General features: G+C 49.8%; 11 protein-coding genes across 11 annotated transcripts; 7 read left to right on the top strand and 4 right to left on the bottom strand.

Annotated features, from left to right (window-relative positions):
* Nucleotides 1-22: 22 nt before the first annotated feature.
* Nucleotides 23-1,602, top strand: N7537_001875 (FKBP-type peptidyl-prolyl cis-trans isomerase; the record flags this gene model as incomplete). Its single annotated transcript, XM_056892933.1, has 3 exons — nt 23-109; nt 166-603; nt 667-1,602. 3 exons carry the CDS (start codon nt 23-25, stop codon nt 1,600-1,602), a joined length of 1,461 nt encoding a protein of 486 aa, XP_056757928.1.
* Nucleotides 1,603-2,439: 837 nt separating this feature from the next.
* N7537_001874 (putative RING finger domain protein) lies at nt 2,440-3,916 on the top strand (the record flags this gene model as incomplete). The annotated part of the gene is made up of 4 exons (XM_056892932.1): nt 2,440-2,541; nt 2,598-3,088; nt 3,141-3,581; nt 3,643-3,916. 4 exons carry the CDS (start codon nt 2,440-2,442, stop codon nt 3,914-3,916), a joined length of 1,308 nt encoding a protein of 435 aa, XP_056757927.1.
* Nucleotides 3,917-5,573: 1,657 nt separating this feature from the next.
* On the top strand, nt 5,574-6,758 carry N7537_001873 (uncharacterized protein; the record flags this gene model as incomplete). Its single annotated transcript, XM_056892931.1, has 1 exon — nt 5,574-6,758. The coding sequence occupies one exon, from the start codon at nt 5,574-5,576 to the stop codon at nt 6,756-6,758; it is 1,185 nt and encodes a 394-aa protein (XP_056757926.1).
* Nucleotides 6,759-7,038: 280 nt separating this feature from the next.
* On the bottom strand, nt 7,039-9,426 carry N7537_001872 (mitochondrial intermediate peptidase; the record flags this gene model as incomplete). The annotated part of the gene is made up of 1 exon (XM_056892930.1): nt 7,039-9,426. The coding sequence occupies one exon, from the start codon at nt 9,424-9,426 to the stop codon at nt 7,039-7,041; it is 2,388 nt and encodes a 795-aa protein (XP_056757925.1).
* Nucleotides 9,427-9,639: 213 nt separating this feature from the next.
* N7537_001871 (MICOS complex subunit MIC26/MIC27) lies at nt 9,640-10,571 on the top strand (the record flags this gene model as incomplete). The annotated part of the gene is made up of 3 exons (XM_056892929.1): nt 9,640-9,666; nt 9,751-9,843; nt 9,933-10,571. The coding sequence occupies 3 exons, from the start codon at nt 9,640-9,642 to the stop codon at nt 10,569-10,571; spliced, it is 759 nt and encodes a 252-aa protein (XP_056757924.1).
* Nucleotides 10,572-10,823: 252 nt separating this feature from the next.
* N7537_001870 (uncharacterized protein) lies at nt 10,824-11,996 on the bottom strand (the record flags this gene model as incomplete). The annotated part of the gene is made up of 3 exons (XM_056892928.1): nt 10,824-11,624; nt 11,679-11,762; nt 11,823-11,996. The coding sequence occupies 3 exons, from the start codon at nt 11,994-11,996 to the stop codon at nt 10,824-10,826; spliced, it is 1,059 nt and encodes a 352-aa protein (XP_056757923.1).
* Nucleotides 11,997-12,177: 181 nt separating this feature from the next.
* N7537_001869 (RNA methyltransferase) lies at nt 12,178-13,038 on the top strand (the record flags this gene model as incomplete). Its single annotated transcript, XM_056892927.1, has 4 exons — nt 12,178-12,251; nt 12,302-12,400; nt 12,452-12,744; nt 12,794-13,038. The coding sequence occupies 4 exons, from the start codon at nt 12,178-12,180 to the stop codon at nt 13,036-13,038; spliced, it is 711 nt and encodes a 236-aa protein (XP_056757922.1).
* Nucleotides 13,039-13,487: 449 nt separating this feature from the next.
* N7537_001868 (DUF3591 domain-containing protein) lies at nt 13,488-16,838 on the top strand (the record flags this gene model as incomplete). Its single annotated transcript, XM_056892926.1, has 1 exon — nt 13,488-16,838. The coding sequence occupies one exon, from the start codon at nt 13,488-13,490 to the stop codon at nt 16,836-16,838; it is 3,351 nt and encodes a 1,116-aa protein (XP_056757921.1).
* Nucleotides 16,839-17,413: 575 nt separating this feature from the next.
* On the bottom strand, nt 17,414-20,514 carry N7537_001867 (uncharacterized protein; the record flags this gene model as incomplete). The annotated part of the gene is made up of 4 exons (XM_056892925.1): nt 17,414-18,145; nt 18,204-18,266; nt 18,320-20,226; nt 20,283-20,514. 4 exons carry the CDS (start codon nt 20,512-20,514, stop codon nt 17,414-17,416), a joined length of 2,934 nt encoding a protein of 977 aa, XP_056757920.1.
* A 432-nt stretch (nt 20,515-20,946) lies between these two features.
* On the top strand, nt 20,947-23,717 carry N7537_001866 (ATP-binding protein; the record flags this gene model as incomplete). The annotated part of the gene is made up of 3 exons (XM_056892924.1): nt 20,947-21,048; nt 21,123-22,649; nt 22,704-23,717. The coding sequence occupies 3 exons, from the start codon at nt 20,947-20,949 to the stop codon at nt 23,715-23,717; spliced, it is 2,643 nt and encodes an 880-aa protein (XP_056757919.1).
* Nucleotides 23,718-23,849: 132 nt separating this feature from the next.
* On the bottom strand, nt 23,850-26,335 carry N7537_001865 (Zn(II)2Cys6 transcription factor; the record flags this gene model as incomplete). The annotated part of the gene is made up of 3 exons (XM_056892923.1): nt 23,850-23,894; nt 23,977-25,363; nt 25,416-26,335. The coding sequence occupies 3 exons, from the start codon at nt 26,333-26,335 to the stop codon at nt 23,850-23,852; spliced, it is 2,352 nt and encodes a 783-aa protein (XP_056757918.1).
* Nucleotides 26,336-26,792: the final 457 nt, after the last annotated feature.

Raw genomic sequence — 26,792 nt, 5'->3', positions numbered from 1 at the left:
CAATCTACTCTAATTATTCACAATGTCTGCTGTTCAGCCTGTCGCAGTCTACGCGCTCCGGGTTCCTCCCGGAGCCATGGTTCAAGCAGTCCCCAACGCTGCTGCTTCGGTCAGTCTTACTATGATCAGCAATTAACAGATGAATTGTGCTGACATTGAATCTAGTTCCGCATCAGCATGGCCGCTATCGATCCCGATGAGGCCCCAGAGTACGAGGATGACCAGGACTCTAGCAAGCCTTCTCGCTCCACTCTGAAGATTGTTCGCGCTCCTCCCGGTCTTGACTTCGATGAGGATGATGAGGACGATGAGGACTACAGTGATGAGGATGAGGAGGAGTCCGATGACGAGGAGGAATCCAACGGTGGCCCTAGCGACAAGGAGAAGGCCCGCAAGCTTAAGGCAGCTGCTGCCCTCAAGGACCTCGAGGACGCCATGGAGGAAGACGATGACGAGGAGGAGGAGGATGAGGACTTCGACCTGAAGGCTGCCATCTCCAAGCTCATCAAGGGTAAGGGCCCTGCCCTTGACGATGAGGATTCCGAGTCCGAGGAGGGCCTGGAGCTCGATGAGAACGTTATCTGCACCCTCAGCCCCAACCAGGTAAGACCAACACCCTCTTTTATTTCACAACTCGTTGAATACAGACGTCTAATACCCCTGTAGAACTACCAACAGCCTCTGGATATCACTGTCTGCGAGGGTGAGCCCGTGTTCTTCAAGGTCACCGGTAACCACACTGTCTTCCTGACCGGTAACTACGTAATTGGTCTCGATGAGGGTCACGACCACGACCATGACCATGACCACGATGATGAGGAAGAGGATGACTACGATCTCTCCCCCGATGAGGATGAGCTCGACATGGATGACCTCATGGCCATGCAGGATGATGATGAGAGCGATGACCTTGATGACATCGAGGACCCCAGAATCACCGAGGTCGAGAGCGAGGAGGAGGCCCCTAAGCTTGTTGAGTCCAAGAAGGGCAAGAACAAGCGCGCCGCTGAGGAAGCCACCCTCGATGATCTGATGGCTAAGGCCGACAAGGCCAAGTCTACCAAGGCTGAGGAGCCCGCCTTGACTAAGGCCCAGCAGAAGAAGCTCAAGAAGAACAACGGCGATGCCGCTGCTGTTGAGCCTAAGGAGGCCAAGAAGGACGCTAAGAAGGAGGACAAGAAGGAGGCCAAGACCGACAAGAAGGTCCAGTTCGCCAAGAACCTCGAGCAGGGTCCTACCCCCTCCGGCGACAAGCCCACTGGCACTCTCGGCGTTAAGGAGATCCGTGGAGTCAAGCTGGACGACAAGAAGCTTGGTAAAGGTGTTGCTGCCAAGAGCGGTAACACCGTCGCTATGCGCTACATCGGCAAGCTCGAGGACGGCAAGGTCTTCGACTCCAACAAGAAGGGCAAGCCTTTCACCTTCAAGCTCGGAAGGGGTGAGGTCATCAAGGGTTGGGACATCGGTGTCGCCGGCATGGCTGTCGGTGGTGAGCGTCGCATCTCCATCCCTCCCTCTCTCGCATACGGCAAGAAGGCCCTCCCCGGCATTCCTGCCAACTCTAAGCTTGTCTTCGACGTCAAGCTCCTCGAGATCAAGTAAACTGCTCGACATTGCCATCCGTCTTTTCATCGGGGTGTTTGAGGTTACCGGTTCAATTGCATCATTCCTGTGATATCCATTGCTGTCTTCTTTTTCAGTTCACTCCCCCACTGCATTTGGCAGGGATGAGATGATCGCGAGGAATTTGTATCCCTGCATGGAAAAAGTGACCATTTATTGCTGTTTATTATATACTTTGTACTAGTTTCTTTATGAATTGATCATATGATTGAATCTTAACCTCTATTTTAACCTCTAGTCCATTATATAATTTTGTAAAAAAAAGTATATATATATACTGATATGGGGCCGTATACGTCGCCTTCTTGCCCTTGCGTCGCAACAAATTCCCCGGTATGAAACCGCATATTAAATAAGAGGAAAATAAGGCTGCCTGATGCATGATCTTCTATTTTTATAGTATATGAAACTAAAACGTGAGTGTTCTTTGTTTTATACATGCAGTCTCGGGTATAAGTGTATGGGTGGTTTTCCGCTATGGAGGCGATCGTTGATCAACGTCATTGCCTCTTTCCCACCTCTAGAGCCTCCAGCTAAATCGACTAATCACTTCCAAATCTTTCTTTGTTCTTACACGCTGGCTTGCCACGTTTGTGATACATTAACCCCCCTCCCCATCCCCCCTGTTCTCTCTGTTCCCCGTGTTCTTCTTTGTCCAATAAAAAATAATAGCCATCTACCCAACTGTGATCACTCCCCGCAGATAAGGCCATGACTCGTGACTGATCTCTTATCGATTATATCAGCTTCAATCCTAACGTCTGTGTCGTACAACATCTCAGAACTTTCTAGGTGATTATCATTCTGTATCGCGACATGGACACCGGCGACCGCATGTTATGCCATGCCTGTGGCGCGGTTTGGATCAAGGATGATGATTTGACGTGCCCGCATTGTGAATCCGACTTCACAGAAATAGTACAGTGAATGCTCTCTCTTAATTTATTTGATTCTAACATTGTCCCGTCCTCAAGGTTGAGATTCCCCCAGAACCGTCTTCTGAAGGTTCCCCCTCACGCCGTGCCGACTCCCCATCGCCTCCGCGCGCCAATCCGTGGATGGACCACAATCCATGGGAACAAGACACACAAGAACGGCAAAGCGCTGGGTTTTTTGGAAGTGGTACTCCTCCCTATTCCTCGTTGCGTACCTATAGATCGCCCGACGGCCGTTTTTCATTCAGCAGCGCAACACTTGATACTGGAATGCCTGCCGGTCAGCGCAATAATGGCCCGAACCCTATGGTTCCGATGATGATGCAAAGCTTCGACACAATTCTACAAAATTTAATGGAGCCAAACCCTCGTGGGTACCGGGGATTCGGGGAGGACCCGTTCCATCCTCAATCATCTACCTCTCCCGACTGGCTCGAGGACGACCACCTCACAGGCCATCACCTCGGCCTATTTCCCCGCAATGCAGATATGGCGCAACCTAGAAACCGCAATCCGATGGACATAAATGAGTATGTAATAGCTCTATCTCTTGTGATTGTTCGCAGACTAATCAGATTCTAGGATCATGGATGCTATTCGCGCTGACATTGGGGTACAAACTACGCGACGCTCACGTGGAGCTCGTGGCCTGGGAAACCCACATGCTCTTTCGATATTGTCCGCCATTCTCAACATGAGTCGAAGCGGGGATGCAGTATATTCGCAGGAGGAGCTCGACCGCGTCATCACACAACTGATTGAGACTAATGGGGGGACCAGCACTGCGGCACCCCCAGCATCAGATGCTGCCGTCCAAGCTTTGCCAAAGAAAAAGGTTAATGAAGAGATGATGGGATCTGAAGGGAAAGCAGTGTGTTCAATTTGCATGGATAATGTTGAACTCGGCTTGGAAGTCACTGTGTTACCATGCACGCACTGGTTTCATTTCAACTGCATCCATGCATGGCTGACCCAACATGACACTTGCCCACATTGCCGGCGTAGTATCAATACAAACATAGCGTAAGTCTATGTGAGTTGTATATACAAACCGCGAACTTTCAGCTGACGGCATATTCCACAGAGGCGGGGAAGGCAGCTGCGAGAATCCGGTAGTGATCCAGGATAGTCCTGACCAACCGAGATCCCAGCGGCGTCACAGTTCTGCTCGTACTGCGCGCAGCGGTCGATCCTCGTTATCTTCATTGCACACTCGACTTTCCCCACGAATTTCACCGCGCCGGTCCCCTACGCCAGAGAGGGTGCAGCCTAGCAACCGACGGTCCAGTCGAGGTGAAGGTGGCAGTGGAGGGGGATTCACGAATTGGTTTACGAACCGATTTGGAAGCAGCGCATGAGGAGAATCAACATATCAACTATGATTCGCACGTGGCGGGCCTTTTTTCCCCCCTTGGTTTTCGGAATGTTTTTCACACCGTGCTTCATTTGTCAGTTTTAGCGATTCGGCTGGTTCGATTACTTCTTCTTTCCTCCTGCGATTTTTTCTATTCCTCCATACCCCTTTTCTGGGTGACTTTCGCCCCGTGCGACGGGGAATTGAAACATGTCTAGTCTTTTGTGAGAGTCTGTTTTGTAAAGCTGTGCCTTACTCTACCACATGTACATACTCATATCTCATATCATCACTTTGCCTTTGCATTAATCAGGGCATATATCATAGGAGTATTCTCTTTTGCAGCAGGTTATGACCAATTGTTTCGTGCTCGAAGACAGTACAAGGCTGCAACATTAGGGCTGGCGTCTCCTTGCATCGGATCTTCACGATACCACTGTTCCGGCTTGTTTATAATTCATAAGTACTTTTTGTGTGTGGGTATGTTACCTTTTCATCGTTAGACTTGGGGTTTTAGTCTACTAGGCACATCTATTACTCTATATATATATATATATATATATATATATCATTGGTAGTTGAGGAGTAGGGATCATCGTAGCCAGAACCTTTTCATCGGTGACATATTTTCAGCGGTATTGTCGTTTTCGTTTATATATCATTAAAGACCGACCTCTCTCATCCAATTGGGCTTGTGGTTTAGTGGTATAATACTCCCTTAGCATGGGAGTGGTCCGGGGTTCGATTCCCCGCGAGTCCATTTTTTTGCTTTTGCTTCGTGTACATCTGCTCTGAAGACGAGTGAATTCTTTTGTTTTCATGTATTTTTGTCAAACTAGGCTTATAAAGAATCTCGGTCTATTTCAAACGCACAGTAAAACCTCCTAGAAAGTGGCTCTACGGGAACTGTTAATTAGTGCGCCTAATACAACATAGACATGAAAGGTTAGTGGAAGTGAGGATATTGGGGGTAGAGAAGCAGTGCGATATTAGGAGCTTTTTTGGGGGCTAGATTTGTATGTGATCCAGAAATATATATTTAATATAGTTATGGCACCTTGATATAACGGTTATCCGGATATAAATAGGCTTTGCTGTACTACCAAGAGGTGTTCTTCATCCATGGATGCATCGTTGGCCTGCTTGTATATGTAGGTACTTCGTCTCAACAGTTCCAGCTTCCGTGGTCATCTTGTTTATTCTACATACTATTTATGGGTTTGTTTTTGATCGTGTGTATGTTCCTGGTATGTTTTGGGGGTTTTGCTTTCTTATTCAACGTTTTAGTCGGTTGTATATTTCGAACCCCTGCAGATTAATATATACAATCTTGTATCAATTTCAAGTCACCTCGCCCTCAATGTTAATGTCTTTAGGACTAGTCCGTCCTCATCCGAAAAACGTCCACGATTCCTCCTGTACCTGAAGAGTGTTGCAGCTTCATACAGTTTTCACTTCTTAATCATTTAATTCTCACCTCCAAATGTCGACAGAACCTTGGGAAACAATCCACGCTCCTTCCCGAAGTCACTTTCCCGTCACTCAGCTCTTACTTTCTAACGTTCCAAGGTTCTTGCCAAAACAGGCGTCGGGAAAGTACCTGCTCATTACTGCCTTTCTCTTCTGCCATTCTCTTCTGCATTTCTTTACAGTAACCCATCATGGAACGACGATCCCCTAACAGCAGTGATGAGTCAACTCAATCAACCGTCAGCTCAATAGTGAGAAACGCTCAAATTGTGCAACGCTTTCTTGATGCCACTGAACTTGCAATGATGCCTGACTCTACCATCCTTGAACGATCATTCAGCTTGAAGTCAGTTATCTCTACCACATCCTCGTTTAGTCGGCGTTTCCAGGAAGCACGGTCTCGGCCAGATTTACAGGACATTCATCAGATTGGTATAGGATTACAGGGCGTCGTGTTCGAACAAGTTGGCAAGGATTCTGTGTTCAAGAAAGAAAAACCCGGCAATGAAAGTCGACCATCCAACTTACGCCATGAGTACAAAATCCACCTCAATGTCTCAGCAGCTTTTGAACGCTACCAGAGGATGGCAAAGATTGAAGTCACTATTCCTAAGCCCATTGAGTACATACAAACAGCACAGCAAAGCTCATTCTGGGATGACGTTTTCCCGAAGATACCTCTCGAATACCGCACACGCGGCGACATCATGAAGATGCAGCGAATCCTTCCGTTACCTAAGATTGTCCGGCGAGCTTTGATTGCTCATTTGTGTGGACAAGAACGGTATCTCGAAACCCCCGAGACCAAAGGCCTCCTTGATAACCCTCAGAACAAACATTGCCTCACACGGATCTACCTCGGCAAGGCCAACGGCCCGTATCACCCTGAAGCACCTCTGAGAAACTTCCCTCTCTATCTTGGCACCATGAAAAAACTTGGAATCGAAACGACCAGGCTGGCAACTGCGATGGGAAAGTCCTATGCAACCCTACATTGGGGCTCTGGTGTCAACGGTGATGATGTCGAGTTTGTATTTGGGACATTCGCCTTGGAGATGCGTAAAGGTCAGTTAAGACCGGACTTCCAACGACGTGCGATTGGACTTTTCCTCCTGGACTTCGGTCAGTGCGAGTCGGTTGACCTAAGCGAGAATCCTCAAACAGTTTACCAGGCGTTCAAGGGCGCAATGGTAATGGGTGATAATCAAAGTTTTATTCCGCACCTCTCAAACGACCCTGAACTGTTTGCAGCATTTAAGAAGGGCTACATTGAGGTAGGAAATGTTATCCTGTTGGACAAGCGGCTCAATGATGCTTTCAGTGTGGAGGATTTTATGCAGCAGTATGAAGAGTATGCTGCGGACTTTCTGTGTTAACTCTTGTCTCGGACATTGCATCCAATGTACACCGGAGATCACTGGATTGCTTAACTAGGCTCCTATTGGATAGTTATGGTCTACATGTAAGCATGTGGTGATGCCCGTGCGGCTGAACGTATTCGATATAATTATTTGTCCACGTTGAATGAGCAGTTCAAGCCTTGAGAGTCTAATTGAAAAGCAAGATCAAATCATCTCGTGAACTTATGGTTATTTACAAAGCTATGTAAGGTAGATATAGATGTATCCAAGGCAATAAAAGTACACTCGTGTCACATTATCCAGACATGCCTTCACGCCCAAGGCCCCAGCGACCAACCTCACGCATGGCCTCATCGCCACCTTCAGCTAACCGTCCGTTCGTGTTAGAGGGGTTGCTGCTTCCCAGGACACCAGCCACACATTGCCAGCCATTGCGGCCACCACCCCAGCGGAGGACTTCATTCTTGTATCGCTCACCGGCGGCACGATCAGTTGCCGCCTGGCCAGACTGGAAGACGTCCTGCCAGAGTTTATTCGCGATGGCGCGGTCAAAGATATAGCTATAGTACGTGGCACCGTAGCCATACAAGTGGCCGAAGAAGCCCTGCCAAGAGGTACGTGGCTGGACATTGTTCGGGTCTGGCAGACTGGAATACTCAGAAAAGACTCGATGATATATATCGGTGGAATCAATGCCAGCTGCGCTGACTTCAGCTGGGATCGAGTGATATGCCTGATCAACGAGCGCCATGAGGATCTGTGCTTCATTCTCAACGGCACCGTAGATAGATCCATGCGCAGTGCGGTCGAGCTCCATGCTCTGCATCATGCTTTCAGACAGAGGCTCGTCGGTCTTCCAGTGTCGCGCGTAGAGGCGTAGCACCTCGGGCGCAGTCGCAAAGCTCTCCATCAATACGGAGGGAAGTTCGGCGAAGTCTGTGGCGCACCGAGTACCGGAGATGGACTGTAGAGGCGTTTGGCCCAGGATGGAGTGGACAGCGTGGCCCATCTCGTGGAATAAGGTGCGAACACTCTGCTCACTCAAGAGAGTGGGCTGGCCGGTGCCATTTGCCTGAGGTTCCTGGAAATCACACACGAGAGCAATGGTTGGGAGTTGGCGCAGGGTGTTAGTTACCGGATCTACACCGGTGGCCATGCCATCATTCGGGTGCGCAGATTGGTTCATAGAGGCACACTCGGCGATCTCCTCTGCGGAGATTTCGCGTGAGCAGCGCAGAGTAAAGTGAGCCGGATTTGGGTGCTTGCTCGGCCGTGTAAACAAGTCACAGTAGACGACTGCAATATGGTTCTCCGACTCGTCCACTACATCCAATCGACGGACGTCTGGATGCCAAGTCTCGCCGGGAGATGCTTCATGGGGGACTAGACGCACACCATACAAACGGTCAAAGAGTCGAGAGAGACCTTGCATCACGGTTCCCAAAGAAAAGAACTCATTGATAACACCCATGTGACGAGAGCGACGAGCTTGGGAATACTCTAGAACGCGCTTGTGAACGTAGTATGCGTGGTCCCAGGGCCGCAGGGAGGAGCCTCCCTTCAAGCTCTGCAGCTTAGATAGTTCTTCCCGGACTGGACCTTGGTTGCTGGACACAAGCGAAGTCAAGAAGTTCGATACTGCTTCAGGTGTCTTGGCCATTTTGTCGCCGAGAGTCATGTGCGCAAAGCTATTGTAGCCCGTAAGTTGTGCCAACTCTGACCTCTTCACTAGAAGTTCCTCCAATCTTTGAATTTGGCGCTTGCTAGATGTCCGAGTGGCAAGATAGATGTCTTTGCGAACATCTTCATCATGCACTGAGCGCAGAGCAAGTCGAGGGACAATTCCCATCGTCGGAACTGGCGCCTTCTTATTCCACCGCTTGATTTTGGAGATAACCATAGGATCCAATCCTTGGAGGCTGTTGGCACCAAAGACCACTTGGGATCTTGCAGGCTCCGCGCCATTCATGAAATCGGAACCTAACTGGCTCACATCATTCGAGAGATTTACAAACCGCTGCCTGACATTGGGTGGCATGTGAATTGCAGAGTTCGAGAAATCTTTGTTGAGGATCTGTGCCACGATCCGTTCTGCCTCGGTCCAGTATGATGTCACGTCGGGGTTGTTCAAGGCCTTATTGAGCTGTTCATGAAGCCCTGTAGTTGTGTTCAAAACGTTCATATATTCAAACATGAGAGCCCACGCCTGCGTGGCTGCTTCTTGTATCCGCGGATCGGGGTGAATGGTTCGAATGAAATCGGATAGATCGATGACACGACACAGGAGATCGCTCAGCTGGTCAAGGTCTCGTGCTAGGGCCCTGTATTCTTCAACAGTGGAGGCGGCAAGCACCTTGGCTACAATAGCCTGGCATCTCTGTAGCGAGACATTTGCGAATGTCCTAAAGCCCTCGGGGCTTGTTAGGTATTGGTTTTGGACCAATCCAGCTTGCCTTGGGACTGTGGTGGTGCGCAGCTGGGAGAACTCATTCCAAAATGGCTGTGAATCAAAAACGCGGCGTAGAGTGTGGTCATCGGTCTTCTTCCTTGGTGCACTGTTATCTGCTGGAATGTACTCAAACGGCTTTGACGGAGAAGATGCGGCGCTCTCGAAGGCGCGAGATTGGGGCCGTAGATGTAGACATTTCCGACATGTCCATGTTCGTCGCAAAGGGCGAAGCATTGTAGATACCGTATTAAAAGCAGATTAAAACCATCGGAAATTGTAAATTCACAAATCCTTCATTGAAAGAAACATAGAGTCAAGGAGAACGGGCAATGGCGGAGTTTTCTGGAGGTTCCGCCGAGCCGAAGAATTCCCGTCCTGCTCCAACACGACTTTGCTTCATCCTCACTACCAGCTCCTCCCCCTTCTCGTCTTCCCCACTCCCTCAGGATGTCATTCCGGCCGATGTTGCAACAGGTATGCCTTTTTATAATTGCCTGCTCTCAAGTTGGATGCAATTGATCCCCCAATATCATGTTTCCTATGCTGACTTGTGCCCAGCGGGCTGTGGCTCCGATCGCAGCCACTCTCCTCGCGGGAGGTATTGCTTTGTTCCCTAAGAAGACCGCATTCGCAGAAGAGCCCCGAGACAATGTATGACCAGCTCTGTTCCTAGCTCTATCCCTGGCTCTATTGGATGTCTGAAAGAATTGGTCTGACACACGACTGCTTCCTTAATATAGCGGAAACCTATCTACGATGACTTCCCAGCCGACATTCCTGAACCCTCCAAACCCTCTCAGATTGCTGCGCCTGCCGCCCCGAAGCTGATCTCCGCGCCAGCTGCGCAACCCGCTTCCTCATCGCCCACCCCGACAGATATCCTGACCGCTCAGGTCCGACAAGCTCGCCTCTTCCTCTACTCACACTCCCTTGCCGTAGAGCAGGGCTTCAACAACTTCCTGTCTCGGGCCCTCAACATCGAAAACTGCTTCACCAACACCGTTGCCTCGCTCGCACCTTCTGCCGAGTCCGGCGAGCGTCTCCTGCCCGGCGGTGTCTACGTCGTCGTGACCGCCATGGCCGGTTCGATTGTCTCGCGTAACCGTGGCATCTTCCTCCGCACTGCATCGCCGCTCGCTTTTGGCACTGCTGCGGCCTACACCCTCCTGCCCGTGACGATGCGGAATGTCGGAGACTTGGTTTGGGAGTACGAGAAGAAGGTCCCTGCCGTTGCGGAGAAGCACTTGGCTGTCCGTGAGCGTGCGGAGCACATCTGGTACACCGGCATTGCACACAGCGGAATGGCGCGCCAGATGATGGAGGAGAAGATCGGTGACACCCGGAAGAAGTTGGAAGAGCTGGTGAGCAAGGGCCACTAAATATAGCCCAGTTGTTTGGGGCTATAGAGCGGATTTATTTGTTGCATATGTACGCTTAGAACTCGTAGATCCGAAGACATAACCGGATTGATTCCTTTTGTTTGAATCGTTCAGTCATAAAGTAGGTGACCTGACAAGAGCACCTATGAGCGTACGCTTGCAAATGGGAACAGGTAGCTTGCGATGATCGACATAATTTGATTTCGTCATACTCTACATTAAACTAATTTCTGATTTCTCTAAGCCATTCATTTATTCTTCCTCCGCAGGTCCTGGTGATCCTTCCGGCGCAGGCGAGTGAGGGTGCGGGCCTCCCATCTTCGGCGGCGGAGGCAGAGGAGTACCATGCCGTGACGGCGCATAGTCTTGCTCGCGACTTTTCTCTTCACCCTCGGCAAAGTAATCATCAAAGGCTCTGTTGGGCGATACCACTGGCCGTGATTTCCCTGCTCGACGGCCGACGGGGGATCTGCTCTGTAACGGCGATGCACCTCTTGCTTGAGCGGAGGCTAGGGGTGGCGGCGCTACGATATTTGCTGGGACTAGGAAGTTACCCGACGGAGCTGTCATTCCCGGGATAGCGCTTGTAGGGCCACCCACCGGGGCAGCAGTGCCATCTTCGCGTGTCTCGAATACAACCTCCCCTGGTCCCTCGACCTCTTCTCCAAGCCCAATGGGTAGTCGGTGAAGAGCCCCGTATCCTAACTCTGCACCAAGGGCGCCTTCGCCACCCCAGCCCCTCGTAGGGACGAGCTCGACCTCACGAACCACATCAAATTCGCTATTGTAAACCCACAGAACCAGTGTGCGATTTAGATGATCTTCAACCAACTCCCCGAGTGCCGACTCCCCTCTTAACGTCCCGCTGGGGGTTCCAATGATATAGTCCGAGTAAGGAAGCAAACCGGCTTGGTATGCGGGGCTGAGCGGCGATGGAATTGCAATAACATGCCAGATGTTTTGCGTAGAAGAGAGGGGGGCAAGCTGCAGCGTGAGGCCGAGGGAGGGGTTCGTTGGCGGTATAGGATGAGTGACTGTGTGTGTTCGTTGACCCTGATAGAATATAAATTTAGCTTGAATCTAGCGGTACCATCTTACCACCCTTACCTTCGCACTCCAAACTTCAAGTGTCAAGCTTCCCCCAGCGCAATTTCGGCATTCTGTCGCAAACAGGTTTGGGTCCGGATCTTCCTGTATGTCGGTGTGAGCGAAGCTATAACTTCAAGAAGTAAAATGATCCTCTATACTCACAATTGTATGACCGTTAATGCCCACGATAAAGTCAAACCATGGCTCTAGAGGTAGTTCTGGGTCTTTGTTGCGGAGGACCTGGAAACCGAATGCGTTGTCACTGGGGCCGTTGCGAGGCTGTTGGCCAGGCTCCCCGTCTAGCCGGCCGATGAAGCGATTTAATGCGCCGAACATAATTCCTCGCTATAATTAAGATTGCGAGAGGTGATCAAATGAGGCTGAAATGGGGAAGCTGTGGTCGTGTTTACCTCGTGCGAGCTGGCCAGATAGGTAGGTGCAAACCATGCAAACACCACGCATCTTTATCAGTTATCGAGAATGGATCGATCAACTCGCTTTATCGCTGCATTGTATCATGGCCGACGAAGACGCGCCTCCAGAGGTGCATCACTACAGCAGTTTGCACGAAGTTCCCTGGGACATCCAGAAGTAAGTTCCATTGTCATTGAAAAAAATACCAATGCTAACCCAATTACCAGCTACTGGGCACAACGCTACCGGATCTTTTCCAAGTACGACGATGGTGTATGGTTGACCGATGATGCTTGGTTTGGCGTCACACCAGAACCAGTCGCCAAGTTCGTGATTCTTTTCCTATTATGCCAGACGTTCTGCTAACCATAATTCAGCGTAATAGCCTCGCAGATTGCCGAATCAGCGCCTGCTGGGCGCAAGGTTCTCGTGGATGCCTTCGCTGGCGCAGGCGGAAACACCATTGCATTTGCCCTGACCGGAAAGTGGAAACGAATCTACGCGATTGAAAAAAATCCTGCCGTGCTTAAGTGCGCAAAACACAATGCGAAAATCTATGGGGTGGAGGACAAGATCACTTGGTTCGAAGGCGATTGTTTCGAGATTCTCAAGAATCAACTTAAAGAACTGGCGCCATACAGTGTTGTCTTTGCCAGCCCTCCCTGGGGAGGTAAGTCCCACCGAATCTTTGCTTCTGTGGCATGAACTAAATATAACAGGCCCGGGATATCGTTCAGATCAGGTATTCAACCTGAAGACCATGGAGCCATATTCCCTCCAAAGATTGTATGATGAATACTCAGAATTCAGCAAGCACATGGTCCTTTACATCCCAAGAACCTCCGATTTAAAACAAATTGCAAAGCTGGTTCCTGACGGTGACAAGGCTACTGTAATGCACTATTGCATGGAGGGTGCAAGCAAGGCGTTGTGTATTTTCTATGGAGATTTCAATGTGTCATGACTTATGGTTGCTGTTAATCTGACAATAATGCCATGAAATGTATTTTTACTTCCAAATGTGTTTATTATCTTTTGTTCATTGTTTTCGAAAAGATCCTATTGAGCCCATTGAAGTATTGAATTTCAGGCATCTAGCTGATTGCCTTATCGGGTTAGCGTGGACCCGGCCCTTGCGCATTATCCTGGACGCCGGTTTTCTCTCTTCGACCACCTGTCCGACACGCCCCTCCTCGTCTCCTGTCTCCTGTGTGACTAGAGCCACGGCAAAACTTGCGTCAAAATTGCAGACTCACAAAATACCCAGATGTGCATATTCTGAATCGCGTCGTTGCCTTGCCTGGCTCGCGCCTACATTCTTAACCTACGGTTTCTCTCACCAACTTGTTGAATGTAACGCTTTCTTCACTTACAACACTTCTCTCACCTTCAACACAAGCGTACTTGCCCATCATGCCTCACGCAACGCCGAAGGCCCCGGAGGGCGAAGACGATGCCGATTTCGATGATGTGATGCGACAACTGAACAGCTACGAGGATACTGGCCCCTCTTTAGATTTCTTGTCGCGTGACTTGGAAGTCGGCGAAAAAGCCGACGATGCGGTCGACTACGAGGATTTTGAAGACGATGAACTTCCGGAAGAAGAGGTCGTCGGACGCCCAGCCCCACCCCTGCCTGCGGTAGATGACAATCAGGATCCTTTTGCGAATCTGGGCTCAGACGATGCCGCTCTTTTCGGAAATGGTGACGATCTCTTCGGTGACCAGGTAGAGGGGGCTCAGGCCCAGGATGACAATCTCGATGATCTTTTTGGCGAAGGTTCTTTTTCGCCGCCTCCTGCTGGACAGGATGATACTACCCGTGGTCTTTTCGAAGACGAAGAAATGCCCTTAGCAGATGCGCCCGTTGACCTACCACCCATCCCGTCTGCCCCGGAACCGCAGCCAGAGCCACCTATGATGGAGGAAGATGAATTCCCAGATGATGACAGTATCATGTCGGAAGACATGAATCCCGTCGAACTCCGCGCATGGAAACTTCAGCAGCAGTTGTTCGCCATGTCAGGCGTTGAAAACCCACCTGCACCGCCTGAGAACCACGAAGAGCTTTTGCATTCCTTGTTTCCCTCGTTCGACCGCAACACTCTTCCACGTTGGCTCGAGTTGATTCCCCATAAGAAGGCCATCTTCATTGGAAAACAGCCCACCAAACCGCCTAAGCCTGTCTTACCCACGAAAGTGAATATTGAGCTGGCGCCTGATCATGAGCGTGCATTCAGAACCGGTCAACCCCTCAAGCGTGGCCTCGATCACGAAACTCATGGCTTGGTGATGATCACACAATCGGACCGCGAAGAGGAGGGAGAAGAGGCGGATGAGGATACAAAGGATGATATGGACCTGGATGATGTGGATGGAGATGAAGTCCTGCCGGGTGGCTTCACCATGCAGGACCTTCGAACGATCTGTGTGGACTGGGATGTTAAGGATGATGTCTCCAGCATTGACTCGGAAGAGAAGCCATTGGCACAAAGAAAAGATGGAATCCTTGATGATGATGAAGCAGATTGGCTCATGGAAACTGAGCTTCCCAATAAGAAACGAAAGACCGGTCCGACTCCGATGGATGTCATTGCTCTATCACATATTGATATTCCTCTATTGGATGATCCGGAACAAGCGACAATGAAAATTGCAAAGAGAGTCACAATTGATCTCAATGATCCGAACATTCTTGTCGACGAATTAAGAGCGGATGCTGTCGCAAATAAGCCGAAACACGCCGCTCCTCGCACCAGGGATGAAGTGGACCTGAATCTAACGCGCCGTCTCACCCAGCGTTACAACATTTCGAATGATCAAGCATACGATATGCTCAAACAGAATCATCAGAACAAGATCCGCAGTACTCTTGGCAACGTGACACTTGAGCACGGTCTGCCCGCCCTGCGTTTGCAGTGGCCCTACTACAAGACTGAGTTAGCCAAGGCTGAAGCTAGATCTTTCCACCGACCTGCTATGGCCTTCCGGCCTGGACAAACGTCTTGGTTCAAGAACCCCGTTCAATTAAGACGCAAGCACTTGCGTGGCAAAGATGCGAAAACTGTTTATGATTCTACAAAGTCATTGTCCATGGGAGACAACTCCAATGTCTTGCTGGTGGAGTATTCCGAGGAGCTGCCCATGACGCTAGCCAACTTTGGAATGTGCAACCGCTTCATCAATTATTACCGGCGAAAGAATATCGATGATCCCACTCGCCCAAGGGCAGATATTGGCGAAACAGTTGTTCTCTTACCCCAAGACAAGAGCCCCTACTCAATCTTTGGCCATGTTGACCCCGGCGAAATTTCCCCCGCAATCTCAAACTCCATGTACCGAGCACCGCTATTCCCGCACCAGCCCAAATCCACGGACTTCCTCGTGGTGCGCAGCACCACTGGATCCGATGGAAGTGCCTATTATTTGCGGAATATCGAAAATTTCTACGTCGCCGGACAGCAATTCCCATCGGTTGACATCCCTGGACCGCATTCCCGCAAGGTGACAACTGTCGCCAAGAATCGCATGAAGATGCTGGTGTATCGTTTGTTGAAGAAGAGCCCGGATGAGCGACTCGCGATCAGCGATGTTACAGCTCACATACCAAACACTACGGATATGCAGAACCGACAGAAGGTCAAGGATTTCCTTCAGCACGACAAAGATACTAAATATTGGAAGCCACTGGATCCAGTTCTCCCTGACCAAGATACAATTCGCTCGTGGGTTCAGCCCGAAGATGTTTGTCTTCTAGAATCCATGCAGATTGGACAGCAGCATCTCCACGATACCGGTTATGGCAACGATGCCGAGACTGGCGGCGAAAACGAAGAAGACGAAGAATTCGAGAGTTTCGAGCAGCAGATGGCTCCCTGGAAGGCAACCCGAAACTTTTTGTTGGCCTCCCAAGGCAAGGCCATGTTGAAGCTTCATGGTGAAGGAGACCCCACTGGCCGTGGTGAGGGCTATAACTTCATCAAAACAAGCATGAAGGGTGGGTTCAAGGCTATCGGTGAAAGTGTTGAGGATAAGCTGGACGCGCAGCGACTTAAGGAGCTTGGAGGTCACAGCTACAATGTTGCCCGTCAGCAAAAATCATATGAGACATCCATTCGTCGGATCTGGGATGCTCAAAAAAGCAGCTTGTCCTCCACCATCGAGCATTCCGACCAGGAAAGCGACGTGGACCAAGAAGACGAATACCAAGATCAATTCAACAAACCAACACCCCGATCCGAGGCACCTACACCTGGACCATATCGTCGTGACGATGAGACAACAAGTCAGTTCAGCAAAATGAGTTTCAACAGCCAGCGCGGCAAAGTATTGCGCATCACCCGCCAGGTCAAGCTGGAAAACGGCGAAATTGTGGAGCAGGAGCAACATGTTTTCGATCCCCGAGTGATCAGACACTACATCCAACACCGTCACCACAACGAAGCCATGCACACAAAGCTGGAATCTCTCCAGCCCACGGGCGATCCAGAAGTCGATGCCCGCAATAGGAAGTTGATCGAGGCCGAGCTCGGCCGTCTCAACCGCAACAAAGAGCGTCGTTTTGCCCGCGAGAAGCAGAAGGGTATCCCTCGTTCTGGCGATCCAGACGGCAAGCCTGCTGGTACTCAGCGCAAGTGTGCCAATTGTGGCCAGGTTGGGCACATCAAAACAAATAAGAAGCTCTGTCCGCTGCTCAATGGTACTATGAAGCCCGAGGATCGTGTCACGGATTCGGCTTTCTCCATGAGTGCGCCTGTTCTGTGAGCACAGTTCGCTTTTTCCCACTTATGCACCTCCTTAATCATTTCTCCCTTCCTATCCATCTACTCCGAACTTGATACCCCCTTAAAAGCTTCTCTGTCATAAATTTGCTCTCCGATACCCTGTTTCTTGCCTACCAGATGTGATTTGAGACTATACATAGGCACTTTCTCCTTGCTGTGTGTATGAATTTCCGATCGTTGTTTCCCTTTTTGTTGGGTGTTTCGCTTCGTTCATCTTCGATGAAGTATCATAGGAAATAGGATGTATTCAACCTGACGATACCTTTTGTGCACAGTAAGCTAACATCTTCTATCCATAATGATATATTCTTTACTAAGGATACATAAAAGGGAGAGTGGAGCGAACATTGTAGTTCCAAGGACGATGAATAGTCACCTATGAGGGAATGAGGCGCTATACAGAATGAAAAGAGGGTTATATGGATATGCTTGACCCAGTGAAAGGATGGTGGTGTGTCGCGTGAATGGAAATGTAGCAATAGCCAACAGGTTTGTTTGTAGTCGACTAACGAGGAAACCTCCCAGTTCACCCGTGGATGGCTTTTCTCTGTGTAGTCACGATGTGTACAGGCCAGCCAATTGGCCTCTGGTATAAGGTTGACGGCCTCGCTCTGTGCTGAAAGCCAAAGCAACGTCGTTGGGTCGCCGGTATGTATACCCCAGAAAAGCGCCCTTTTTGCGAATGTCCAAGACTCTCTTGCTCATCTGTTTGTCCCGAAGGATTTTGTCGCGGGGCCGCTTCTTCTCCTTTTTCTTTTCGGCATCTTTTGCTTGCTCCTGTGCTGCGCGTGGGGTAGCCTCAGCAACTGGCGGCTCAACAGTGTCCTTCGTTGGACTGATTTCTCGATTCTCAGGGGTAATCTCGTCAGGCTCTTGGTCACCATCCTCCGAGCCACTACCAGTAGTATGCTCGGCATCATCACCAGCCAACTTCCAGTCGTCGAAATATCTAGTGTCCTCCCAGTTCCTGACCCTAGGAATCACTGGTGGTTGGCACATATGAAGATCTTGCCATCGGATACCTCGGAAAAAAGGATGAATCTTGATGTCCGCTGCATCGTTGGGGTAAACGTAGTAGCTCGCGATATTTCTGTACCGGGCCTCCATGGAGTACAGCATTTGAGTTGACACGGGACGTCTATTTAGTATATTATTGGCTTGGTACTTCGGAGAACACAGGCGATATTCGCGCTCTTGGAGAATCCTGGTAATCAGATCAATGGCCTCTTGAGAGACTAACTTGTCCGTGGATTTCTCCCGCGGAAATCGCAGAGCTCTTGTGTGTTGCTTGAGAGATTTTAGAATGAAATGTTCGCCAGAATAAGGGAGCAAAGAAGACACTCACGAGGATTTTGATCTTTGTATCGTGGCGATTTTCACAGGCAAAGGGCGTGAAACCATATAGACACTGGAAACGCCATGAGAACTTGATACACATAACGAAAATGTCGAGCGACCTACCTCGTATAGAATGATACCCAAGCTCCACCAGTCGCATCGTCCGTCATACATTTCACCGCGAATGACCTCAGGTGCCATGTATTGACTGGTTCCAACAACACTTTTTGCAAATCTGCGTCGCCCCTTGCTGTTCCTCCAATCCAATAAACTCGTCGAGGATTGTTGCTGAAGTGTATAGTCATCCAGACTGTGCAATTTTATCTCAGGCGCGAGCTCTTTCGCTTCGGCAACCTCTTTTTGGTCTTCGGAATCACCTTTGACGTCAATTCCAAGTTTCTCCAGTAAACAGTAGCGATGGCTGTTATAATAAGCTTGATCATGCGACCAATGCCCATCAAAAGCAAGTCCAAAGTCGGAAATTTTCAAATGGCCCGAAGCAGAGATGAGGAAGTTATCAGGCTTGACATCGCGATGAATCCAGCAAAGTCGATGTGCCTCCTCAATGCACAATATCATTTCGGCAATGTAAAATCGTGTCCAGTCCTCGCGGAGTGTGTCTTTGCGGATCAGTAACCCCAAGAAGTCACCACCAACCATGTAATCCATCACAAGATATAAATTGTTGGCATCTTGGAAGCTGGCGAGCAAAGGAACAACCCATCGAGAGCTTTCAGAGGCAACGAGAAAATCTCTTTCCGCTCGAATATGGCCTTCCTGGGAGTTGCGGATCATTTCTGACTTTTTGATGACTTTCATGGCATATACCTCCTTCTTTTCGCCGGTCATATACCTTCGACGGCTTTGTTTAGCACCTTCCACAGCAGACATCAGAGCTCCAAGAGGATTCGGTCTGGGATGGACACCGTTGTCTTTGAGAGCTAACGGGTCATCCTTATGGGAACTCTTCGAATCACAGCCACTGGGTCGAACAAGACGCACAACACCAAAACTTCCTTTCCCGAGTACCTTTATGGCTTTGTACCCTGCAACAGACATGATGCTTTCGCTTTGAGTGCAGTATCGATTTGATTTAAGCACACGGCACTGTCGAAGATAATCGTTCTCTCCCAAGACCCAGTTGTGCCTTGTCATCAAGCGCTCTTCGGGCGTGAGCTCAAACGCATAGATATGATGCTCTAATTTGAGCTGACGTTGCTGCCGGGGATCTTTGTTTTGGAAAATGGAGTTGAAGTACAGTTCCAAGTAAACTTTTGCCACTGATGTCGCTTCCACGGTTTTGATTGACGGTGTTATCGCAATTGAATTTGTGCCCGAAGCGTTGGCAGCCTCATTGATCTCAGAGAGAGAGGGCCAATGCACCACTGCAGTTTCGTGTTCATCGTGCAACTTGTCTTTATCCGAGGAAGGGGACGCCCCCCCGGACGTGAGCGGAGTCAGTGAAGTTGACTGTCCGCCAGCAGGAGACCTACCACTACTGGGGCTGGTTGATGGTTCTGAGCTATCATTGGCACCGTCATCCTGTCCGCTCAGATTATCTAGTACTGGAGAACTGACGCGAAGAACACTCGGTCTTGACCGAAGATGTACACGGCGTATGACAGTGGCCTGGCCAAACGCTAGCGAGATCTTATGCGAGAAGCGATCGACAAATTTTGAATTTGTTGGACTTGGTTGCTTGGTGACAGTAGTCGGCAGAAGGCCCTCATTTGTGGCATGTTTCTGCACGTCGTCGACAACAGCCAGTTCACCGGCCAATTCACCCTGACTCTCGGGTGACGGTCGTAGGTCGGGAAGGGGCTCAGACAAAGTTTCAATCCCTTCGGTGGGGATGCTGAGTGAAGGAGTGACAGGTATTGGTTCACTTTGAGGGGACTCGACTGCAGTCAGATATCCTGGGCTATCATCGCCGTTACCACTTGGGGAAGATGAGTTTGAGGGATCTGGGCTTTTGTCGCCGGCCTGTACGGAATCACAGCAATCCGTGTCGGCGCTGAACCCTTTGTTGCCTGAGATGCAGAATCAGTGAATGGTCAGGTATAGAAAGAAAAAGACTACCACTCACTCTTGGATGAACCTTGTAAACCCAGTAACAGTAGAATCTTGGAGCCACTGCGAGTTAAACGAACCCTAAGCCGATCCTTTCCCGCCCTTGGGCTAATTGGCTCTGATGCCGGACTTTCTATCGTCCCAGAATCAGTTGGAGATGTGTCTGGCTTTTCAGAGACGACGACTTTAGTTGGGATCCAGAGATTGAAAAGACTTCGTCGTGTATCTTTTTTACTGGAGGCTGTCATGTTTACCTCTCAGAGTCAATGAGTGTTGAATTAAACATCTGTTGGGCTTAACAATATATTGAGTAGATGTATGAAGCATGAAGCATGAAGCATGCAGCTTAGGTGTTTGTAGTAGCCATGTCAGGGCTGGCAACTACGTAAAAGGGTAAGCGCCACCGGGATTTTCTGTCGGACCTGATGAACCTGATGAATCTGATACATGATGATCTGGAAGACATCAGCATTAATGAGATAGGTATCTATGCATGAAAAATATAAGCCCAATTTGAACACACAGCCACACCACATGACAATCAAGAGGCTCAACACGCGGGGGTGGTTGGAATCAAAACCTCGTATTCCCCATTGCCTATTTATTGCCTTGTTTCCCACTCTTTTTCGGTAGTAGAACGGTCCATTTGGTTTATTTTGGAGCATCTCTGTTGATAGAGGATGTATTCTCATTCTACCTCAGCTCGCCCTCGTGACGAGCTGTACATGACCAACACCATCTCCGAAGATCTGAGCGGCAAAGACGCCTCACAAGAGCAACCGGTTCCTGCTTCCCTTGGAGGGAGAGCTCCCCCCCTCTTGACGGCACGTTTTATATTCCGAATCCCATCACAAAGCAAGAACATCACAACAACCAGGATTACTCATTCAAACAGCAGAACGTCGCCCGACGAAACCAGTTGGCTGCGTCCCAGGGCAGCGCATACCAAAGACCACTCGAGCCTAATATTCCTACCTCTTATTTCGGGGCGTCGGTGGCCAACAACCAAAACATGCCAGGCCCCTTTCCGCCGGGTCCTGTTGCTTATCAATATCCTCAAGCCCCGGTGTATGATACCTATGCCCCTCCCGCTCCTGCAAGGCAACGGATTCCGAGTCCACCGTCTGTGGACTCATACGATATGAATCCGCAGTACTTAAACACCGGTCGATCAGACATGTACACTCCTCCCAGCCAAGGAAGTGTCTCTGTATCAGAGGCCAATGACCTCAAAGCCCAAATTGCATCACTTCGAGACAAGGTCCGGGAGCTGGAAGGAAAACCTGTTATGCCTACAGCCTCAAAGTATCAGATCCTTTATCGGATTGAGAAAGACGGCACCTATCCGAGTGAAAATCACAGCATGGAGGATAGTGATGATGAATTCAGCCCCAGGCCTCCTAGGCCCTGGCCTCACAGGTCTCCGTCCAGGTCTCCATGGATGGGGATTTACACCGACCCCCCTGAGCTCATTCATCGAAACATGGGTGCGCCATACCTGCGATGCAATGATCCGCTGACCAACTTCGAGTTGTACCTCGCTCTCAACAGAGACATATCTTTTGTAGTCTTCCGAAACTACAAAAGAAGAGCCGAGCCACAGTCACCGAACACAAAGTATGGAAAGCCAGAACCATTCAGCGAGTCCATCCTCCCCGTTTCTGAAGATCTCAAAGGCGTGATCGCAGATTTCCTCGGGGGCAAAGAGTTTCGATCCATGAACAACGCCTACCGGGACACAGGAGAGGTCCAGTCGCCTTATCTCTTCGTCTACCATAGCCGGGGCGCTGGGGAATCGGAAATCAGACAAGGCCTGAGCTCTGAAGCGCAAAGACAATTCGACCTCTTCATGGATTATGTCCAAGAGACTTGCGGCAATGAGTACACCGCAGCAGACCTGCTTTTGGAGAAAGGCAGAATTCGCCCAGAATATGTGCAATATCTGTTCAAGCCCAATGAAGTCCTGGTTTCGAACAAAAACAAAGAGCACATAGGTTATTTAGCCAAGAATTGGCCATGTCGAAGTATAGAAACCCATGGCAACAATCCTTGTTGGTGGATCAGTGTTCAGACCTGGGACTTCGATGGCGAGTTTTATAAAACTCGGACTAGGCTCAGTTTTGAGATGCCAAAGTCACAACATGCCACGGAGATGTCGTCATCGTCTAAAGTGGATTATTTGTCGCATGGTTCTAGCCTTCCTCTACCAGACAGTGACTCAGACAAAGAGTATGCTATCACGGACCTTGAGGTATTCCCAATAAAGTATGCCCCTGACTATCTCGTCCGGAAACTTCGACGCCGTGGGGAGATTTTCTGGACATTCCGCACACAGAAGTATGTGTCCTATCAGGCGACCGAGGAAGAGAATTTCCAGACCATGGTATGTGCTTATTGTCAACCTGTAATGATGAACCGAACTAACCATTGCTTCTAGGCCAATGACCGATACATCATTGACATGAAGACATACAACAGACTACATCCAGTATCGGACGGGTATTTGAACAACGGCCCACGCAGAAAGACACTTGATGACCGAGTCATGGCCAGAGAAAAACCCCCACAAGAGCCGTTCAGCATGTTGATGCCTCCGAGGGTGACTGGCTTCAACCTCCGGCGCAAGAAATGGTTCGATCTCTTAGTCGACCGTATCTCACATGTCGAGTGGAACAAAGACGCCTTCGAGAGTCTAGCCATCGACTCTAAATCCAGAGACCTCATTGAAGCACTGGTGACCAACCACGTCGAACCCAAGTATTCCGCCGATGTGATCGCTGGCAAAGGCAATGGACTTATCTTGCTTCTACACGGTGGACCAGGAACAGGGAAAACACTGACTGCAGAGAGTGTGGCTGAAATAGCCGAGAGGCCTCTCTATAGAGTCACATGCGGTGACGTCGGCATCAAGCCAGAAGAGGTGGAGAAGTATCTCGAGTCTGTGCTACACCTGGGCAAGATCTGGAACTGCGTAGTCCTGCTCGATGAAGCAGATGTTTTCCTCGAGCAGCGCGGTCTGGAAGATCTGAACCGGAACGCGCTCGTATCGGCATTCCTACGCGTGGTGGAGTATTTCGAAGGAATCCTGATCCTTACCACCAACCGCGTAGGCACCTTCGATGAGGCATTCAAGTCGCGCATCCAGCTGGCACTGCACTATCCCCCCCTGGGCGAGGAGCAGAGACGATCCATTTGGCAAACTTTTATCAAGCGCCTGGATGGGTTTGATGAAGAGGCTGTTGATGAAAACCTTATGGGGAGCTTGGATGTGCTTCAAAAAGAGAAGTTGAATGGTCGACAAATTCGGAATGCCATTACCACTGCTCGCCAGTACGCGAAATGGAAAAGGGAGGTTCTCAGGTATCATCACCTCAAAGATGTGATTGAGGTGTCTGCGAGATTCGATGATTACTTGGATAACATTCACCGCGGTGGTCTCATGCAGGTTTGAGTGCCACTGAATCAAAATTTATGACTGGATAACGTGCTGAGGGAAGAATGGCCAGAATGTGGAACCGTAGCGGGATATCTGCAATTGAACGCGATTTGGCTTTGTGACTCGTAAGCTGCATGCATCCTGTGCTTAAAAGTTAAATGTAGAAGGGTCATTAGGGAGATTAGACAGGGCCTAGAACAAAGTGTCAACACAAGGTGTGCATAAGAAAGCGACATGTCGTACTTGTACTCGTCAAGAAAAGCATAATACATACCCATGAGTCAAGTTGAGCCCACCAGATCGATCCCTCGAGGCTCTCAAGTAAGCCTGCATCGTCTCCCGCATTCATCACCAAATCGGCTGGGGGCATCATGAAATCAGCCGCCTGGGTGTCATAGAGAACGGATTTTACATCCGCATTCTGTGAACTCTCTCCCGAGACATAGAGAGTGTCATTTACGTTAGAAGAATGGGTCCGAGTCTCAGCAAAGACCCCATTGGACCCAATCTGCCGATGAACCTCCTGTCTCAACTCCTCCAGAATAATTCCGTAGCGACGACTCGGACAGTTCTTGCGCGTCGCCTCAGCAAGGTGTTGCTGACAAGACTCAGCGAGAGAAAAGAGCTGGCGCATTTTATCTCGGTCATTGGGACTTCCGACCGAAGAGACAGAGGCCGAACTAGATCCGCCCAATGCCTTACGGTGCTGTTGGATGGTATGGATGTAAATGACCAAAACTGCACAGAAGCACACATAATGCGTGAACCAGAAGGACTGGATCAGCACACCTTGATGCGCGAGACCATCGGTTATTGTCATGATGTCCTCGGCAGCCTGAATGCATTTCTGGACGTGTGAGCTGACCATCGGGTGCGGGACTTTCGGTCTGCGGCTGAGGTCTGTGAAATCGTTCAAGAGGAATGAGCGGGTGACGTGGATCATGGCGTGGGAGTAGGCGAGTTGGAGGACTTGGCTTTGGCGGCAGAGGGGCGGGATTAAACTGGTTGGGTGAACACTGTTGAATAAGGGTGGGACGCTTTCTTTCCATTTTTCGAGTTCGGACGTTAGGCGGATTGCGGTCTCGAGAGGGGAGTCTCGAGGGAGGGTATTTATGCTGTATAATTGACGTGATATATCGCCCAGAATACGACCAAGCCTGGGTTTGGTGTTAGATTCCCAGGTATATATGGGTATAACAAGTACAGGGTAGGTATGAGGGACTCGCCGGTAATGAAGAACAGAGGCAATCATCATGCTATCCGTTGATCCTGTTCTTCGCGCCGGATCTTCTTCCAGTAAATCTTCGTCGTTCGTCTCTTCCGGTAGTTCTTGGTCAATGTCCTCGTCGTGGAGCAGTCGAGGTCTTCCGAACATAATGCTTAGGTATTTGTCTAGAGTGTATACACTCCAGAAGATGCGCCTGCGGAGCTCCAATTCTAGATGTGAGCACCCGTTATTCGAGACTCTGACTGGCCCCTTCCTGTGTAATCCGAGTGCAGTCACAATCTGCACTGTCGTGCCGAATGAGTACCAGCATTCGTTGGCCCGTGACGATGACAGCAGATAGAGACATTGACCCAGCCGGGCCTGGATAGTTTCCAGTCGCGGCGGCCCTGACTCGAGAGAGGACATGTATTTCGATGCTGCATACCAGCGCTCACTGTAATCTCCCAGTTAAGCCCCTTTTCTAACCACACCGAGAGATCACTAACCTTTCTAATCTTTCACCCCGTCCACCAGCCATCCCCCCGGGCCTCATTTCCACATACAAAGTACTCACAGCAATGATCATGAGAACAATAGCAGTCCGAGCAACCATATTTCCCACAGGGAGATTCGAGAGGCCGATGTTATTTTGGTAAACCTGTGTAGTCCACTCTTCCACATTGCCCCTGTGCACAAACCGATAAGTTACCATAGAGTAATCGAAGTAAATCCTCACCAGCTCCAGTGCCTTTTCTAGAGACGGGAGGGTGAACTCCGGCTCCTGGGGATTAGAGTAAGGCTTATCACCAAACATAAAGACGGCTGTATTCCGCGAGGACTCATTTTGGAGTTCATCCGGATAGTGCGTCGTTTTATCTTGATGCAGACGGCTCCATACACGATTGATAAACGACACACCGGATGAAGGACCGAGGTAATTACCCTCAAAGTCCGTTGATCCTGGCTCTGGTGAATTCCGCGATGATACCACATGCCGGTGTTCGTCTTTGTTTTTGTTTAGGGCTGAAAGTAGATCGTCGGTAACAGTCGCGTCCCGACCACTGCCTTGTAAATTGGGGCTGGACCTGAGCTCATCCACACCATCAAATACACGACGCCCAGTCGGAGTCGAAAGCGGACTCGGTGATGCAGGAAGAGGGTCTGGTGGTAGGCCCCGAGAGTATGCGGCGTTGTATTTACATGGCAGTGACAATCGTGTACATCTTGTACATGGTAGAGTACCGGTACAGCGGGTTTTCTTTACTTTGCACAAGTCACAGGCTCTCGTAATTTTCTGGCGGTTGGCAACACCATCTTTTAATGTATCTGATGCTTTCCTCTTGTTAGACACGGGCTCTGTTGAAGCTGTTGCATTTAATTTGATCGCGGGCCGAGGAGATTGCATGGCAACGCTAATGGTTGTCATAACGAGATCGGCAAGTCAAGCCGAGGCAGGGAATTAATTCGCGAGTAATATCGAAAGGAGATGGCCTCGAGGTAGAGAGGAGAAGTATCCGGGGAAGAGGGGGAGAATGGAAAAGCACAGGATCTCGGCAAGTCTCCGGTCGGCGCGGGGATGCCTCCACCTCCCCGGATTCTTACCTGTGTACACTGTATATTGGAAGTACATATATGAGTTAATCCACACAAGCTACGGCTATCAAGAAAGATCAAGGAAAATCATCTCCTTATGGTCGGGCTTTCACCGGGTAAAGGGCTGTTTATTGAAGTGACGATACAGACATCGTCCAACGCGATCGCCCATTTGCTCTCTGTAGCTACAAGTCGAAATTAATTTTATGAGCCCCCGTAAGCAAATCTACCATAGGTTAGTATATCACGTTGACTCGTTGGAGAACCACAACTGACACTGGCATCATGGG

The sequence above is a fragment of the Penicillium hordei genome, assembly GCF_028827395.1.
Source record: "Penicillium hordei strain IBT 12815 chromosome Unknown utg000001l_segment0_segment0, whole genome shotgun sequence".
Classification (NCBI taxonomy): Eukaryota; Fungi; Ascomycota; class Eurotiomycetes; order Eurotiales; family Aspergillaceae; genus Penicillium; species Penicillium hordei.
The sequence above is the reverse complement of the archived record's forward strand: the minus strand, read 5'-3'. Positions and strand labels throughout refer to the sequence as shown.